This window comes from Corvus hawaiiensis, chromosome 7 (genome assembly GCF_020740725.1).
Source record: "Corvus hawaiiensis isolate bCorHaw1 chromosome 7, bCorHaw1.pri.cur, whole genome shotgun sequence".
Classification (NCBI taxonomy): domain Eukaryota; kingdom Metazoa; phylum Chordata; class Aves; order Passeriformes; family Corvidae; genus Corvus; species Corvus hawaiiensis.
In genome coordinates, this window is record NC_063219.1 from 11,940,186 (window position 1) to 11,957,796 (window position 17,611).

Below are 17,611 nucleotides of genomic sequence, written 5' to 3' on the forward strand. Positions count from 1 at the left end.
CCAGTAAAGGAACATAGTACAGTGGGATCTTCATGGAAATCATTACTTAGTGAAGCCTGCCTGTTGTTTTAACTTCCAGCATGCTTACACCTGTGAACCATAAAACAATTTTACTGGCAGCTCTTCTCGAAACAAACTAACACTGCCTTAAAAAGTCAACCCTAACTGTGAGATAATAGCTGTAAAGCAGCCATATTGTACTGTCACTAACTTCTCCAATAGGATTACTTGATATTTCTTTATCTACCTAAGAATTACTCCTACTAATTTTAAGTAATGGGTTAACAGTATTATTTTGGATATCTTAAAGACAATAAATCCAACTTGGTTCACACAATTTTAGTTTTAAACAAAACACAGGTCGTTTCCGAATTTACTAAAACACGCACACTCGGTGCAGAGGAAAACCCGAGGTCGTTAACCTGATTTGCTCAGGAGAATCTAGTATGCATCTCTCCGACTAACTAATAGAATACTAACCTAGAGTACTGACTAACCTGAACAAACCCCACCTCTAAGGGGCAAGGAGCAGAGTCACTACAGTCCCCAAGAGGACTGGCTTTTGCAGCAAACAGCCCCTGAGGGACAAAGCAGGTTACATTCTGCATCTCTCACACCAAAGACAACTCTTAACTGTGCAAGCATCTGGCCACTGTGCTCAGCATGAGAGCTTCTGGATTCAACTATAATAATGAGCGGCTGACACAACGGCCAAAATTTATTCCTTACCTCAAAGAGCCCAAATTGCATTTTCTCCATACACATTTTAAGAGTTGATTTATTAAAATAAACCACAAATACAAAAACCCCAACGGAAGAAATGAAGAATTAAACACACCACTTATGAACTCCCAATACTAAATACAGTAAATCCCAGTAAGTTTTAAGTGTCACATGTTAAAATTTGTATTGTGATAACCACCTCTTTATCACCAGTGTGGCAATAAGAAAACAGTATTTGGAAAAAAAAAGTGCCAACAGCACATCACTTGCCTAAATACTTGTTTCAACTGTTTTTTTAAACTTCCTTTTTTATCACTTTCCCCAAATAATACGGATATGTATATTCATCAATATGTTTATGGATTATTTAGTACGTCTGGCAAGTGCTCGTTAGCAAATCACTATTTTCATTTTTACACTGAACACACCGACGGTCAGACAACCTAACTCCACGAAGGCCTGGTGATCAGGCGCACGTAGGTGCCTGAACACCTCTATTTTCCACAGCCCGTGTGCTGTAAGGTCCGAGGCAGACCCCGCTGCCCCGGTACCGTGTCCCGCACACGCGGGGCCGCCAGCCGCTTCCCCACAGCCCGAGGCCGCCACACACAAAATGGCGGCCCCGCGCGGGCGGGCGCGAGCCGGGGCGCCCCAGCGGGACGGCCCCGCTGCCCGCCCGCCCTCCCACCCTCCGGGGCGGCCGCCGGCCCCGCCGGGCTCCTCACCGCGCCCTCGGGATCCATCGGTCCTCGCAGCCGCCTCCTCGGCCCCAGCACGTTCCCGGCACGCGTCGCGCTCCCTCAGCTCCGCCTCGCGCCCGGCTGACGCGCACAGCAAGGACGGGCCTGCAACGGGCGGGGGGGGCACAACCTGGCGGCGCGTTTAGCAGAGGCGTCAGAGCGGCCCTTCCTCGCCACAGAGCCCCGCCTCAGCCCGCCTTCCCCGGAGAAATCACCCCTTTCGCAAATTCCTCTCCTCGGGGGCCCCCAGTACTCTGACGGGATCCCTGCGACGAGGCGGCTGGGGACGCTTCTGCCGCCACCACTGCCCAGCGCCTCCCCACCTCGAGGCCCTGGGGCTGCCGGTCCACCCGCACCTCCCGGAGCGAGGAGCTCGCGGCCGCTGCGGTGCCCGGAGCCCCGGCCGCTTGTGCCGATGCCCCAGCGGGTCTCGGGCGGCCCGGCTGCTCTGCGCTCCCCTCCCCTCAGGTACCGTGGCACCGGCAGCCTCCGCGCAGCAACAGCGCCGGGATGGCAGCTCTGAGGAGAGCGTCGGTAGCACCCTTCGGAACCGCGCTTTAATGCCCTGAGGCAGCCCAGGAACCTCCGTCTACCAATTTCCCAGCACCTCAGAAGGCAGGAAGTAAATCCCACCTGGGTTTTTATCCTTCCAGCTAGGGCGTGAAACGGGGAGGAAAATACGGTCATGCATTTCACCTGGCCTCTGTGGGAAAAATACAAAAATGCCCAGGGAGGCAGTCACCTGTGTCTGGCTTACCAGGCCATACTTGATGGGCGTCAGAACATAGTTTAGACTTTACAGCTGTCAACGTGAAGTAGAAGTCCTTACTTCAATTCAAAGAGTCTTCCCAAGGTTTCCAAAAGACTCTCGAGTACACAGGCTGGTTTGAGAACAGCTGTGGGTCTGGGATGACCTTGGGGATACAATTTGGGGTCTGCTAGAGAGGGCTAGAAAATAACACTCACCTTTGTGACCACTCCCCAAAATACTCCAACTCAAAATACACTTTTTTGCGCCCTTACTGAACTGGAGGAGAAGCATCAGTAGTAATGCTTTTGTCAAGTGTACTTCTGTGGTCATTTACTGAACAGCACTACAACTTGCTCTCCTGTTCCGTAATTTCATCCTGTCTGCAAATGCATTTCACCCTTTGAATATCTCTGCTGTTAAACAGGTCTGGAAAACAAAGTAATTCAAATGCCAAACTCGTAATTGATGTAGGTACGAAGATACAGCCTGACAAAAATCCTTGGTCTGATGACAACAAGAGCTGGTGGGACAGGTGGACAACAACATGCCAGTGGGAAAACTGTTTTTCAAAGTGATCAGACGTGCACAGGCTAAATCACTGCAGCTCAACTCTGAGACTCAATGTCAGGATCACTACTATCCTTAGTTACATTCATGGTTTACTTTCTCTTGGTGCTTTAAAAGAAAGACTTCAAGGAAGATTATCTTGACAATATCTACAATATCTTTTAGTTGAATTCAAATATCTGTATCTTGCTTAAGTTCACTTTATGCAAATGATACCCATCCCACCTAAACCAGACAGCCCTTTACATCATTTACCTCTCCCTGAGGCACAGCACAGACCCGCGGTCCTTATGGAACCCTACACTGCTCTTTAATTTTTTGGTGCTGCTTCAACATCTGTCAGCTTCTGCAACATTACTCTTATCACAGACTAAAAAGCCACAATCCAAGAAGAGTTTCTAATAATTCTGTGCCTGTAATATATAACAATATAATGCTTAACTCTTAGTATTGATTTTTTTTTTTTAAGATGAGAAAACTGTATAAAAGTAAAGGCAATTTTAGCAGAGCTGATGGGGTTTTGTAGAAGTACTTATTTTGTGAGATTACAGAACTCTGCTGAATTGCATTCATTGACTTTTATGAATATTTATCAGACAGCAACAAAGCTTACCCTGAGAACAGCACTACATTTTAATGATGTGAAAGGCAGAATAGCCCAAGCCTTTCATGTACTTCCTGTCTTCATTTGGGGAATTTAAAGTGGGAACAGCTGAAAGAATAAACAAACATTCAGAGACGTGAAAGTGTATTGTACATAGTTTTAATTGTTGTATCTTCTACATCATACCTCCTTCTTTAGTTAAAAAACCTAAATCTAGGACATTTACATTTAAAATAGGACTTTTGCAAATAAATGAGAAAGATTGAGCTGTTTTTTATTGTGATGATTTAAAACCTGAAAATTCAACACACCTATAGATGTAACAAGATTACAAGTAGAGCTGGTGAAAAATACTGCCATGCATACAGCATTTGAATATCACAACAAAGGCTGCTGGGCTGCCCTGGTACTGCATGGCTGCTTCATTAAGGGAATTTTATCTTGGCTAAGGGAGCCACTCCCGAAGGAAGTCAGAAGTGTAACTGTTTTTCCTGATTCCACATGTCAGCAATATATACAGCATGAAATAATCTCCCCTGTTCTCTCCCACAAATTAAAAGGCAGTACTGGACAGTAAAAAGGCAGTAAAAGACAAGAGTCTGACTATGCTGGCTACTGTAGGCTTTTGACTTTTGTCCCTTTTTTAGCATTAGAGAAAGTTATAGGTTAAGTGAGGAAAAATAAGCTGAAAAAAAGCAAGAGAGAAAAATAGGGAGAAAAAATGAATTGGGAGGAGAAAGGAGGAAAAGAATTCTCCAGGCAGAAAAAGACAAGTATGATTTTATGAGTAATACAACAGATTGCTATTTCACTGATTCACTGACCTTGAAAAGACATGCTACCGTTTTTGCTTCTATTATTTTTATCTGTGGATAACAATGCTAGTTTTCCTAACAGCATGGCAAGATCCTTTCATGGAAATATAAGCATTAATATATCCTTGTCAGAAGGTGTGCCTGATGAAAGATTACCTACTTCCTGCTCTAAATTTCATAAAAATGTCTCTTAGGATGTTACTGAAAGATTGACTTCTGTGTCTGCTGCATACAGAACTGTATCAACAGAAAAAAAAAAAATCTGCAGCTTATAAAGATGTATATAGTGATTTCTCGTACGAGCTTGTGAATGGATTCTCTACCCCCCCTAGCCCAAACTCAAAAACCCAAGACCTCTTAGGTATTTAAGGACTTGGAGGAGACCTTTCAAGGGAGTTAGCAGTGTTTAGAAGCACTGATGGTGGTCACCTAAGGAGTTCCACTAAATAAAAGTTATGGTCAGTGCCATGTGAAAAATGCAGAAGGAAATGACTCGTTTCTGGTAAGTTTTCCATTTATTCAAATGGGTGTATTTCTTTTATATGACATTTCCCTGTTGAAGGCCCTTTTCCCACAACATTCCCTTCCTTGGTTTGGGCACATCTCTCTTCTCTATGAGCTGTGACTTCTCACTCCATTCCAGTCTCCACCATTCTCTCTAACCTTCGTCTCTACCTCCTACTTTGTTTCCAGTTGCCCTAACAACACTCCTGCTCACTTCCTCTTGTCTCTGCCCCCCTTATTTAAAAAAAAAAATTATTAGATACATACAAAAAACAAGAACTCAAAGCATTGATTTTTAAAATGGATTGCTAATCTTTCCCAACTTAAACTGGAGTTTGAAGAGGTTTTTCCATATTAATGTTTCAGTTAGAATCCAGCTTAATGAGATCACTTATCTTGCCTGTGTGAGTGATTACAGGATTTTTATGCTTTGTTTCTCTTTTATTTTTCTCAATTTGCAATTCACTCTTCTTTTTCTGCATTTTGTAGAATACAGTCTCAGAGCACCTGTGAGCTCTGAAATGTTTTTTACCTGTTGCTTTCCATTCAGATGAAGGGGGTTTAAGTGTTTGGACAAATAGGTAATTTAAATTCAATTTGTTTTATTTGTAGTGGCTCATAAGAAACAATCCAGTGTAAGTTTTGGCCCACACTATTGTAAATCCCTTGGGACTTACAAAACAAGAGATATTATTATTCCTTAGTTTTTTCCTATGCTCCCCCAAGTCACAAACCTTTGAAAAGTACTGTGTTCAAGTATGGCTCACTGAGGCTCATTGTGTATAATATCTGCTGATAAAGCCATTTCTTGGCATCTTTGAACATCAGACTTGCAGAGTATATATAAGAAAAGCTCTGCTGCCTTTTGACAGCAGCATAGCCTGAAGAGTTAATACATCTGAATCTCTGAAATCTTGCTACCAAGTCTGACTGTATGTCTAAGATTAGATGAAATGAGGGTAACTGGTTAGAATTCAAGGATTCTTCCAAACCACAAAGTAAACAGGTGACTTTCTAAGTTTGCCCAACACATTTTATTATTGATTAGTCTGTAAATCTCTGCATTTGGGAGTAAAACACTCCTGGCCTTGTGTTTGCAGAATTCTTCAGTTTTGCTAATCCTGCTGTAGGGTACAGTGGGAGCTAGGATAGGATATAGATTTTAACAACCAGCTGATTTAACCCCACTCAGAAAGGACACAGATAAACAGTGGTTAACAATTCTTCCAATTTATGCATGTTATACTCCCACAGTGGCAAATTTCAGGAAAATAAGCTTACTTATATTAGTCATTAGGCTTTTTTTTCCACATCCTTCTAACCTGACATTAAGGAACATGAGATTTTGCAATAAAAGATTAAATATACGTCATCCCTGATGGAAAATATTTTTAATCTTCTTAAATCCTTCAATTCATACCAATTCTATTAATACCAGAGGAATTTAAGTTATTTTGAGTATTACATTGTGATCATAATCATATTGCTTTTTTTTTTTTCTCTTTGAGGTGACTTTTTCTAAAGAATTAAGAGAGATGGGCCAAGTTTACACACGTGAAAAAAAACCAAACATAAATGTTTTTAGCAGTTTTCAAATTCATGTAATTTTGTGTTTGGAAGTGGTATCAAGGACTAGACCAGCCTGCCTATAATAATAAAAAAGGGAAAACTTTACAGGGTATCGGTTCTCTGTTTGCATATACTACCACTTCAAGTCAGTGCAGAAGCTGTCAGAAATATTGCCAGGAAACACTGTCTTGACTTTTTTTCACAGGAAAGCAGCTTTCTTTGAAGTGAGGCAAATGTGGGTATAGCTCTTTCTACTCTTTCCTTGGGAGGCCAGTCAGGAACAGGCGATCTAAAGACAGCAATGTACCTTTAACACTTACTTGCTTTGGGTGCATCTGGTTTAGCATTTTTGTTTGGATCAAGGGCCAGTTTTGAAGCAAATCTCCTGATCATCCTAACTTAGCTACTTGGTTCACATCACAGAGTAGTTTCTGAGAGCAAACTGACCTCTCAGTTGAAACGATGAGCTATTGTTCTCTACTCCAATGTGCAGCTCTTCTATCCATGGGACTGGACCTGTATGCCCACCAGAAGTGGCAATGGAATGGATGTCAGGCTCTCGTCACCAACGCTCTCCCCATACAGACCCACTCCTACTGGATTACTTGATACTTTCCCTCACATCCTTGTCAGGCCCCCTCAGAAAGAATTTAAATGAATTCTTTTCTCCTGGTGGTTGGACTACTGCCTAGCACCTCAATGGTCCAGGGTGCTCACGATTAACTTGTTTATGTCCAAAACTAGTTAAGCAATGCAAAAATCTTGCAGAGAGCATGTTAGGAGGAAGGTTGTATGTCTGATTAACATGCAGAAGAATAGCCTAAATTCCGTTCTTTGCATACTGACCAGATTTTCTCCAAACTCTTTAACTACAAAGTAGATATGAATATGACTCCTGCTGATGTTGGTAGCAATTTCCTTCTCAGGTGGCAAGATTAGAGACCATAAGAGTAGCTTTTGAACTAGAATATTACCAGAATACTTTCTATCCTCAGTAAGAAGAATTCCCGACTAATAAGTATCATTTAAAACTAATTCTGCTTCCCCAGCAGCTGTGCAGTTCATGATCAGTCAAATGATCCCAAAAAATTGCAGTTAAGTGTGTGGGAGCCATGGTGCCACGTACATTTCTAACACTGAATATATCCATTGAGCTAGCAAGGTACACAGTACACTTGAACCTATTCCTAAGTAAAGAATGGAGGAAATGACATACATCTATTGGATCATACTCTTCACAGCAGTTAACAACTTCACATAGCCTGAAAGTTAGCAACAGCTACAATTAGATTTCTGTATGTGTCACAGCTGAAGAAATACTAAAAGCAATGATCAGAGGAGTTAAAAAGGACTCTGTGAAAGACAGTCATTGGTAAATGTTCTCATTAAGTGGAATTACCACCTACCTTAAACAAGAGTCATTATTATTATCTTCAGACTTGAATAAGAATTCATCTTCTAGACTCCTTCAAATCTTCAAGCCAATTTCTGTTATAATGTATACGACATGCCTTCTCTTCCCTCCCTAAAAACGAAGCAACTAGCAACTAAACCTGGGCAACTTGAGAAAGCTTCACTATTTGCACCAATGAATAAATTCTCTTTTACCTAGGTTGTAGCGTGACTTCTGGGATTATCTCAGGCTGTCCATTAAAAACTTTATTTTCAGTTACTTGTTAACTTCTTGAACCTCAATCACTTTGCCCAAATATCTGAAGGCGGGTGTGACTTATGTTGTGAATCTTTATGTAAGTGAAATACATTCTTGGCAAACATCTACCCTTGAAAATCAGATTAGAAAAAAAAATGTTTAGTTACTTACAAACCTAAATCAGCACATGGCATTTTACTGTTCTCCCTTTAGAAAATTCTAATGTCACTTTCTTCTTTATACCTGGTGCCAAATTTGGTGGGAGAATCACTTCCTTATCAGGAATCTGCTCTTTCCTGTCTACAAAACTTGGTTAAATTGTTGCTACCAGCTATGACTGTTTACAGAATCCATCTCAGATTTTACCCTCCTTTTCATTCCAGTCTTTACCTAGCCTGGGCTCCATTCAGGCTTGGGCCTGCATCTATATAGTAAGTAGAGGCTGTGAAATAGGATTAAACATGATCTAATTTGAGGTCCTGATTTTACCCTTTCTCACACTTAATTGGCATATCTGTAGGGAAAACAATACTCCTCAAATAAAGAATTATTCCTCAGAGCTAAGAATTTGCAGGAATCTTCTATAATCACAGCATTTTAATTATTAAAAACACTGGATTTGCCTGAAAGTACCCTCAGACAGTGAAAAGTATTCATCAGTGACTTCAGCTGGAACAAGAACATCATTAAGATAGAGGCATATCACAAAAGTCTCTCTTGTTAGGTTAGAGAAGACACAACATCATACTACCTAGAAAATACAATATGATGTGTAAGTATAGCGAGGCTTTTTCAAACACATAGGAGGCAACACAAAACAAGACTTAACAAAATAAGAGGAGGCATTGAATCAATGTGTGTGTGTAAATATATTTGAAAAATAAAAATTGTAAACATATGCAGTATGTTTTAAAATCAAGATTTAACTACATTTGCTTTACACTGATTTGAACTTGCATTTTTTTCCCAGCCTAAAAGCTTAATTATAGTTGTAAAGGCAAAATATGACTTGGGGTTGCTTTGCCAAAATGTGAGCGAAGCTTAGCAACAAGTACATATTTATATAAATAAATTATATCATTCTTTTTTTATTGTTTTATAATATCACATTCATAATGTAACAGCACAGACACAATAAGCACTAAGACTTTTTAAAAAATCATTTATTTAAGAATTACCTAGCAAAACATTTTCTCATCAATAGCTTTGCATAAGTCTCATCAATGCTAAAATTAGTTATGATTTGCTATCAGTATGAATGTGTACTTGAAGAAATTACAACTTTTCCCCTATTGCTTTCCTTGCCTTGCAAATTAGATGTTCACACAGGAAAATACGTCAGTTTTCACACTTCATCAGCCCTGTTCAATTGGTATAGGAGAACCACTTTTGGCTCTCAGGAGAACACTTAATTTTAAGAGCTTCCCAAAATGCAATGTCTGGGTGCAAGTACTGGCTTACGTAAGCTATACTTCAGCACAGCTCCAAGACAACTGTATTTTCAGCCCGTTTGTGATACAAACTACTCCCACTGAGGAACAATTGTGTGCCTTAAGGATGGGGATGGAGTGAGTGTAAAAAAAAAATCCACATTAAAATAGATATTGCAGGCACTTGCTGACTTGTGTTCAGACAAACACATAGATGTTTTTATCTATCTTACCTTTCTTAGTTTGAGTGAACTGTGACTGTTCTCAAAAACCTGTTCCTATCTGAAGTAGGTGTAGACAACACAACAGTGTCTTTGTACAGTGGACTGCATCAGACCTTCTTGAAACTGATCACAGAAACCTGTTATAGACACTTATCACCAACCAATCTTAATTTTTTAAAACTTTGTATGCAAGCAGTTTTACTGTAAAGCTTCCTTTTGTCAACTCTCTTTTTTATTAGACATCAAGAAGTATCAAAACCAATTGCTCTTTTCCTTCATAATTCATGGCTCTCCACTAACAGAAGCAGATAGATGCAGATGCCTCAGAAGCATCTAGAGATGCACAGTCAGAAAAATAGCCTTCCTTTTCTTCTAGAAAAGAATTTAACTAAACCCTCACTTAGCTGTATCATACATAATGCTAAAACCTCTGCATCTTGTGGACAAACAGATCAAAATTACAATTTGTTCAGTGTTCCCTGTAGGTTTGATGTTTATGAAACTTAAAATCTGTAGATTCCCTGTAGACCTTTTCCAGTTAAAGACTTCAGGTGTCAAAGGTTATAATGTAAGGTGAGAATTAAATAGTTTTAAACCTTTGATATCAGAAACAATGCATTTGACAATAAATCTCCCCCTAATATTAAATGTGTAAAACACAACCTAGAAAGGATAAAGTTCTTTAATATCCTGTATGCATCTGTCTGTGCAACATGCTGCAGAGTTTCTGGTAGAGGCAGATTTCAGCTATGACAGCACTGTGCTGTTCCCAAATAATTAAATCAATGATTAAACTTCATATGATTTCACAAAATACAGGAAAGATCTGCAACATATTTCTACACAAAGCAGTAATTCCCTCTATTAAAATACTGCATGGTAATTACCTTCTCTATTGTCTTTAAATTAGTCTTCTTAGGTCAGTCTGAGTGACAGTATGTGATATGTAATAAGCTTTTATTAGTTGGTTTGGGTTTTTTCCCCCGTTTTTGTTGCAGTGACTTGGTCTGATGTTCTTTCTCTTGTACAATCCAGGCTGGGGTTAAGTGCTCCATTCCTTCACCAGTCTCTTCTCTCTGGTATTGCTTAATATAGATGTTTGTTCAAGGTGAATATTTTCTATCTTCTTTTACCGTTACTTATTTTGTGACATTTTTCACTGAAACAAAGCAAAATAACTGTAGTGTACATGTATCTTGACATTTTTTTTACATAAAATTTAGAAGGAAGCTAATGAAAAAAGTTCAGTGGTATTTAGATCTGTCCCTCAATTAGCATATCTTTGTGTTGAATATGATAAATGCCTCAATAACTTTGACAGAAGTTCTGGACCTTTGTTAACATGGAATTCTAAACTTGTATATGTATATAAATATATAAATTTCACATCTTTTAAGTGGCAATCATGCCCTGTAGCCAGGCATTTGCTAGTAGCTAATGACTGGTTAAGGTAAGGAGGTTCTCTCTTATTTTCTTCCTTAATCAGTGACTGACAACAGGTACCAAACACATTCATTAGGGAATTAACTTTAGAAACCAGGGAGAAATTAACATTCCCACAGAGTCTTACTGCCTTTAAAGCTGGTAACTGTAATTTTGAATAGTCTTACATCCCCAGTGACTACCAGCTTGCCCAGCCCTACCCGTCCTATTTTCCATCTCACTGTATAATCTCTTCCTCACCTCTTTCCTGTACTTTCACCCTCGCTGCACTCCCCTTCACCCCACCTTCCCTGAGGTCTCCGCGTGGATAATCTCATTATAACTAAATACCCTCTGAAGAATTGCAAGGGACAGCACCACGCTCGCACGAACTCTTCCAAAGGCTGGCCGCGGCTCCTGCCCTTCCCGGGAGGTTCCTCTTCCCCGCCTCCCGCTGGAGCCCCGCACCGGCACCGAGCGGGGGGACCGCGGCCGCCGCGGGAGCGGGTGCGGGGCCCGGCCGCGCCGCCAGGGGGCGGTGTCGGCCCTGCCAGCGCCCTCCGGGCCCGGGGCTGTGAGGGGCAGAGCGGGAGCGGGACCGCCCCGGGCCGGCGGCCGACAGGGGAGCGAGTAGCGGGGAACGGGCGGCGGAGCCGCAGCCCCACACAACCTGCTTTGTTTTTGGCTCGTTTTTAAGAGGCGGAGGAATCCCAACGTGAGTCTTCGCCGTCTTTTGCGAGCTCTCCCTTACGCCTCGCACCCACTCTGCTGGCCAGCCGTCAGCAGCCTTAAGGTTCCCCTTACACCAGCAGCCCCCACGACCGGCGCGGGCAGCGTCCCTGTTCCTACCACAATACTTCCACTTGAGGGCTACGCGGGCTGCAGGGTGTTTAACCTAAGTCACCTCTTCACACGCTGCTTTTACCCTGGCACAGAGGCAGCCCAAACCTGCCTAAAACACGCGCGGGGGAGCATTCCCGCGGCCGCCTCAGCACACAAGCACTCTCGACGGGCGGCACGGCCCTCCACAGGCCCTGTTCTTCAAGGTCGTGGCGGGGGCCACCAGGTGCTACAAGACCTCCTACACCCTCCAGCCGCCCCCCGCGCACCGCCGCGACCGCCCGTGCCGGAGTCCCGCGGGCACGCCCCTCCCCAAGGCCATTGGCCGGCGCCGCGCCGCCGGGGGGCGGCCGCGGCGCTGATTGGCCGAGAGCGCCGTCCGTCAGCGCCGCCCGTCAACACAAGCCCGGCTTCTGTCACAACAGCGCGGGGCTGCGGCTGCACTTCCTGCGTGCTCTCCGCGTCCCCCGCCCCGCTCCTCCGGCACCGCGGAGTCCCGCGCGGGCCCCTTCCCCCGGGGGCGGGCATGGCTCCTCCGGGGAAAGTTGGCGCTACCGTGCCGTGAGAGGAGCGCCGCGGGACGCCGTCCGTTTCTTCGTCTGTGTGACTCCCCCGCCCTCTCAGCGCCCCGGAGAAGTTGACACCGCTCGGCGGGGCGATGGCAGAGGCTGCCGGCGGCAGAGAGCAGCCGGCGGCGGGCCGTGGTCCTCCCGATGCCGCTTACCATGCTGAAGAGGAGCCCGAGCCGGCATCGCTGGACCCTTCGGCGGCAGCCGGGGGCAGGAGGCGGGAGCGCCGCAGCGGTGTTTCGGCCGTGGGTACCGCGGAGCGCTTCCCCGGTGGCAGCCTGGGGCCGCCGGCAGCCCCCGACCCCGACGCCTGCTTGCTGGAGGCGGCCAAGGCCACCCCGCGGAGGAGCAGCATCATCAAGGTAAGGGTGTGCCGCCCCGCCGGGAAGTTTCCGCGGGTCCCGCCGCCGGGTTACCCGGGCTGAAGCCGCCCTCCGGTGCGTCCTTGCCCGCGGTGGGGGGCCGGGGTGGGCAGAAGGGTGGTGGGAGCCCTCCGGGGATGGGCTGCGCGCACCCTCCGCGCAGGTGAAGCGGCCGCTGCGCCGCGCAGCGCTGCTGCCCTGCCTGCGGCGAGCAAAGACGGCGGCGGGGCCGCCCCGGAGCCCCCGGGGCAAGGTGCGTGCCCGGACCGAGCGGCTCTCAGGGGTCTGCGCTGGGGGCTGCTCCCGTTGCCACTGAGAGGGGTCGGGGTCCCTCCCGCGCTCGTGTGTGACCCGTGGGGCAGCTTCCCGCCGAGTTGTAAAGTTTTTGTGTAGTAGCTCGTATCTGTTCTTATTTAATATTTATGAAGCACCTGGAAGGCAGAATAAATAGCTTCTACAGCGCTGGCTTTCTTCGTTCTTGAGCAGCAAAATATGCAGTGTCACAAATTAACAGAAGGTGTGTTTGGAGACGGACTGTAGTACAGGTTGTTGCGGAGCAGCACCGGCTGTTTAGCACCTATAATGTGAAATTAACTGGTCGGGCGTGATCTTAAAGCCTTCGCCTTTGTTATAATCTGGTAAGGAAAATGGCTTTATGAATATGTTAGTGCTTTTTTTTTCCGGTTTAATTTTTTTAGAATAAACGATGTGGTTTTGAATTAAATGGCATCTCCTTGCAAGAATGTAGGCTTAATCGCCAGGTTTTGGGGAACCGATGAATGAAATCTCCTGGGCAAACTTGATTTAGCATATGGTCACACGTGATCTTCTTGTAGTGATTTGCACTGGGAAGGCATCGGGAGAACAGCAGAAAATGAGACTTCTCATCTGTAAATGTGTGAAGGCACTGGGTAGAGCTCTACTTCAATGCCAGAAGCTCAGGACGCATGCTTAGCTCTTGCCGCTTCGTATGTCTATTCAGAGAAAGAATAGATAGCGAAATACTTTCTTTTTGCATTTTAAAATGAGAGGAGACCGAACTCGTTAAATGCAAAAGAGCCTCGAAGACCCTTTGCAAGTTTCACCTTGAAATATTAACCCATTAAGTCCAGCAAAGCGTTGAAGGGTGGGTTTAGTTTTCTAAAGACATTCACTGAGTGTGATGGGAAAGCTTCCAGTCTGAAGTTGCATAAATGTATAAATGCTTTACTAAATCAGGACCAAAGTTCTGTAACTGTACTGGTATGGATATGATATTTTCTCTTAGATTTGTGTGAAGATTTCAAAAATTGAAAATACGCAGTCTTGGATTTCAGTTAAAAATGTATCATTATTTTTACAGACTATACCCGTTCCATGTGGTAGATATGTTTTAATGTCATATATGGTGTATTATTGTTAATAACTGAGTAGCATTTTCACTACAGCTTGATAACTTGATATTGATAATTTAGCACGTCTACTGAGAGTGATAATGATCACTCTTCTAACTGGAGGAAGTTTCTTGAGCTATATCCTAGGATGGTGTTTATTAGGAGAAAGGTTCCTGACAGAGGTAAGAAAGTATTGATGTTCTTACACAAGGAACTGGTAAGGCCTCATCTGAAATACTGGGTAAACTCAGTTTCCTGTGCTTAGGAATGGTGCATTCAAACTGGAGCAGGTGTGTAGAAGGATAGCTAGGATGGGCTGATAAAGTCGCTGGATTGAATATTGTATGAGGGGAAATTTGATTTCTTGGACAAAAGCAAAGGATTCCTATGCATAGATCTAGTCTGGAAACGAGAAGGTTATTCCAGGCCCTGTAAGGGTTTGGAATGGTCTTATGATAGAAGTGGAATGAAAAATACCATTGTTAATCTTAAATTTATTTGTTAAATAGATGGATTAAATTAGATAACATGGCCGTGTCTGATAGCAGGTGTCTGAACTTGAGAATTCACAGGCTGTGCATCTCTAATGCACAGTGTTGGGACCCTATACAGAGCATTGCATTTCTTTTCCCACAGGGTTGTCTCAGTGGTATATAAAAGTGTTTTCAATCACAGTTTTCCTTGGGCATTATACTAGGAAATGCTATTAACTTGGGGTAGGAATTAAATAATTTATTTTTCTGCATTTATTTTAATTTCTAATGTCCTAGGACATACTCATCAGGTGTTAAATGCAAATTTTAGTTGGACTTAAGATAAACCCCCCCAACTTATTTTATGTTTTTTCTTTTTTCAGGACTTCAACATGCAGGATTTCTGCTCAAGCATTGTGTGTATTACAGGGAAATGCATTTTGTAATGATTTATTATATTTATTTTACCATATGTTAATATAAATCTATAGTCAAAATAGTATTCTGTTGCTTTCTCTAAGCTGATCTTATCCACTGAAAAATGCAACTTAAGGAAGCAAAGGAAATTGCACAGTAAGGACAAGCTCTTACTCTGCAGGAGTTGAACACTCTTGCTCTGTTTTGCCATTTGTCTCCCAACTATTTGAAGGTGTACTTTAAACGTGAGTGGTCTCGGTCAATTAAGCAAAAAGTTAAAATTCTGTAGATTTAGATGGTCAAAGTACACTTTTAACAGCATTTTTTTCCCCAGCTGTCTTTTGGAACTCTGCAAGTCTCAAGATTAGCATCTGAGAGTTCAATTCTAGTGGAGGCCAGACTTGCTTACCTTGGAGTGTTCTGGCACCCACAGTGTAACTGTGAAGTACAAAGACTGAATAGGGACTTGCTTTAAAAACCTTCCCTGCAGCAAATTCCACTTGGCATATATTGTAAGTAAAATATGAACCCTTCTAAATAATCTTCAGTGCATTCATGTGCTCTATATTTGGCTTCAGAACCAAGAGAACTCGTTTATATAAAAAGAACGAAGTATAGCCAGAATATTTTTATTCCCATTTTGCTTTGCTGATGTTCACAGCTTTGTAGATTGAGGTAAATATAAAATAAGATTCATGAGAAATAGTTGTAGCTGTTCTTGTGCGTTAGGTCATTTACCTAATACTTGTGCATTAGTTGTTTTTTTAGGCTTTGTGTTTTGGTTTGGGTTTTGGTTTTTTTTTCTAATGCAAGGAAGAGGTAAATGATCTTACTACAGAACTGGAACAAGAAAGGGAGTTTGCCATGAGGAACCTGAAATCAGTGGACAAGAGTGCTTGGAGACAAAACTAGAGAAATGGCAAGAAATCATAGAACTTGACCTGTTTTCTAGGAAGCCTAGAGATGGACTGTGCATTGACTAAATTATTTGCCAAGCATTTCCTTTTTTTTCTTTCTTTTTTTTTTTTTTGGCTTGTGAATAATTCCGGGCCAGTTTTTTGCAAATAAAATAATTGCAACCACTTTTAGGCTGCTAGGAGAGCAGAAGACAGTGCTTGGAGAACTGGATTTCTGCTTTCTTTACATGTAATGCTTTGCAAGCCTTCCTGTGTGGGGGGTTCTAAACAGAGTTGGCTGATACAGTTTTCCTTCTGGCATGTTCCTTCTGACATTGCCGTGTATGAGCACTTTAATAAATGAGTAGGAAGGCTGTGTAATTTGTTATATAATGCTACTGAAATACTTTGTACCAAAATATTTCTCTGTCAATTCTTATCAGGCTTCTCTCTCTGCTTTGTTTGCATGCAGGACAAACTTTTGGGATCATGTGTTTGTTTTCTTCCTGGATCTTTGTTTTAAGATACTGTAGCAGATAACGCAGCACACTGTGCCCATGAAATGAACTTGAAGTAGCAGCTGCAGGCTCTTTAACTCGAGAGAGTTTAACTTCAGTCACAGTACAGCTATGAGACCTTTCACTGAAGCTCTTCCAAAGGCGACTTGCCTGCTTCATGCAGAGATTTTTTTTTTTTTTCCTTTAAAAGCCAGTTGAGTTGTCCTTGCTCATAATATACTATTAGCCTAAGAACTGCAGGTTTTAGGGTTTTGCAATTGAATTAATCAGTGGAAGTGTATCAAGATATCCAGCTGTCTTATTTCAAGACTTGTATTTATGCTTGTGACATTCTTAGCTTTAAAAAAACAGACCTGCGATACAAGCAATGAGGCTTAGTTTCTTTGTTTGTGTTCTGAAGTGTGGTGACGGAATTTGTTTTAAATATGTGCCACATCTGTCTATGCAATGTAACTGTTTAAGAGTTTGTTTTCAGAAGACAGAGTTCTTCAGAACTGTAATGATTCTCCAGTAGCTTTTACATAGCTTTTCATTGTGTAAGCTTGCATTTAGGCACTTGTTGCTTAATAATCTGTAACTATGACTATGTAAGATTCATTAAAGCTGATCGACTATTTGATAGTCCAGTGGTGATTTTATCATGATTGCATTCTTTGACATATATGTACCAGAGGAAAAAAAAGAGAATATTTAAGTTGAGATTGCAAGAGCCTAAAAAGGTCTTTAGAAGGGCAAGGGTGACGTGTCTAGCCATGCAAAGACTGCCACAAAATGAGAAATTCACCAGATGGATCTGGAAAAAGGTAACTGGTGGGTGTTATTTTTATGTATATAAATTCCCAAACATTGTGGAGAGAGAAATAGGGAACTAATATCCACTCTCTTTCCCAGAATGTGAAGGCAGGGAAAAAAACCAGTGATAATTCTTTAGCAGCAGGTTGAAAATAAATGATAGTATTTCCTGATGCAGCATGTGAGTAAACCATGCACTTTACAGCCCCAGAAATCTGTGCAGTCAGACATATAAATGGGTTTGAGCAGGTTTGAAATGACAAATTGATGAAGAGAGCTTCACAATGCACCCAAAGCATCTGGCTTAGAAAGTTCTTAAACTACAAGTGCTTGAACTCTGGGAAGCCACAGCAAAGAATTGACCACTTTGC

General features: G+C 42.7%; 1 protein-coding gene across 1 annotated transcript in view; it reads left to right on the top strand.

The window, feature by feature from the left end:
- The first annotated feature begins 12,252 nt into the window (after nucleotides 1-12,252).
- The window catches only part of PLCL1 (phospholipase C like 1 (inactive)), a 186,118-nt gene continuing 180,759 nt past the window's right edge, over nucleotides 12,253-17,611 (top strand). The window contains exon 1 of the mRNA XM_048308934.1: nucleotides 12,253-12,771. Coding sequence (XP_048164891.1) covers nucleotides 12,499-12,771 — 273 coding nt within the window. The 5' untranslated portion in view covers nucleotides 12,253-12,498. The remainder of the gene's footprint in view (nucleotides 12,772-17,611) is intronic.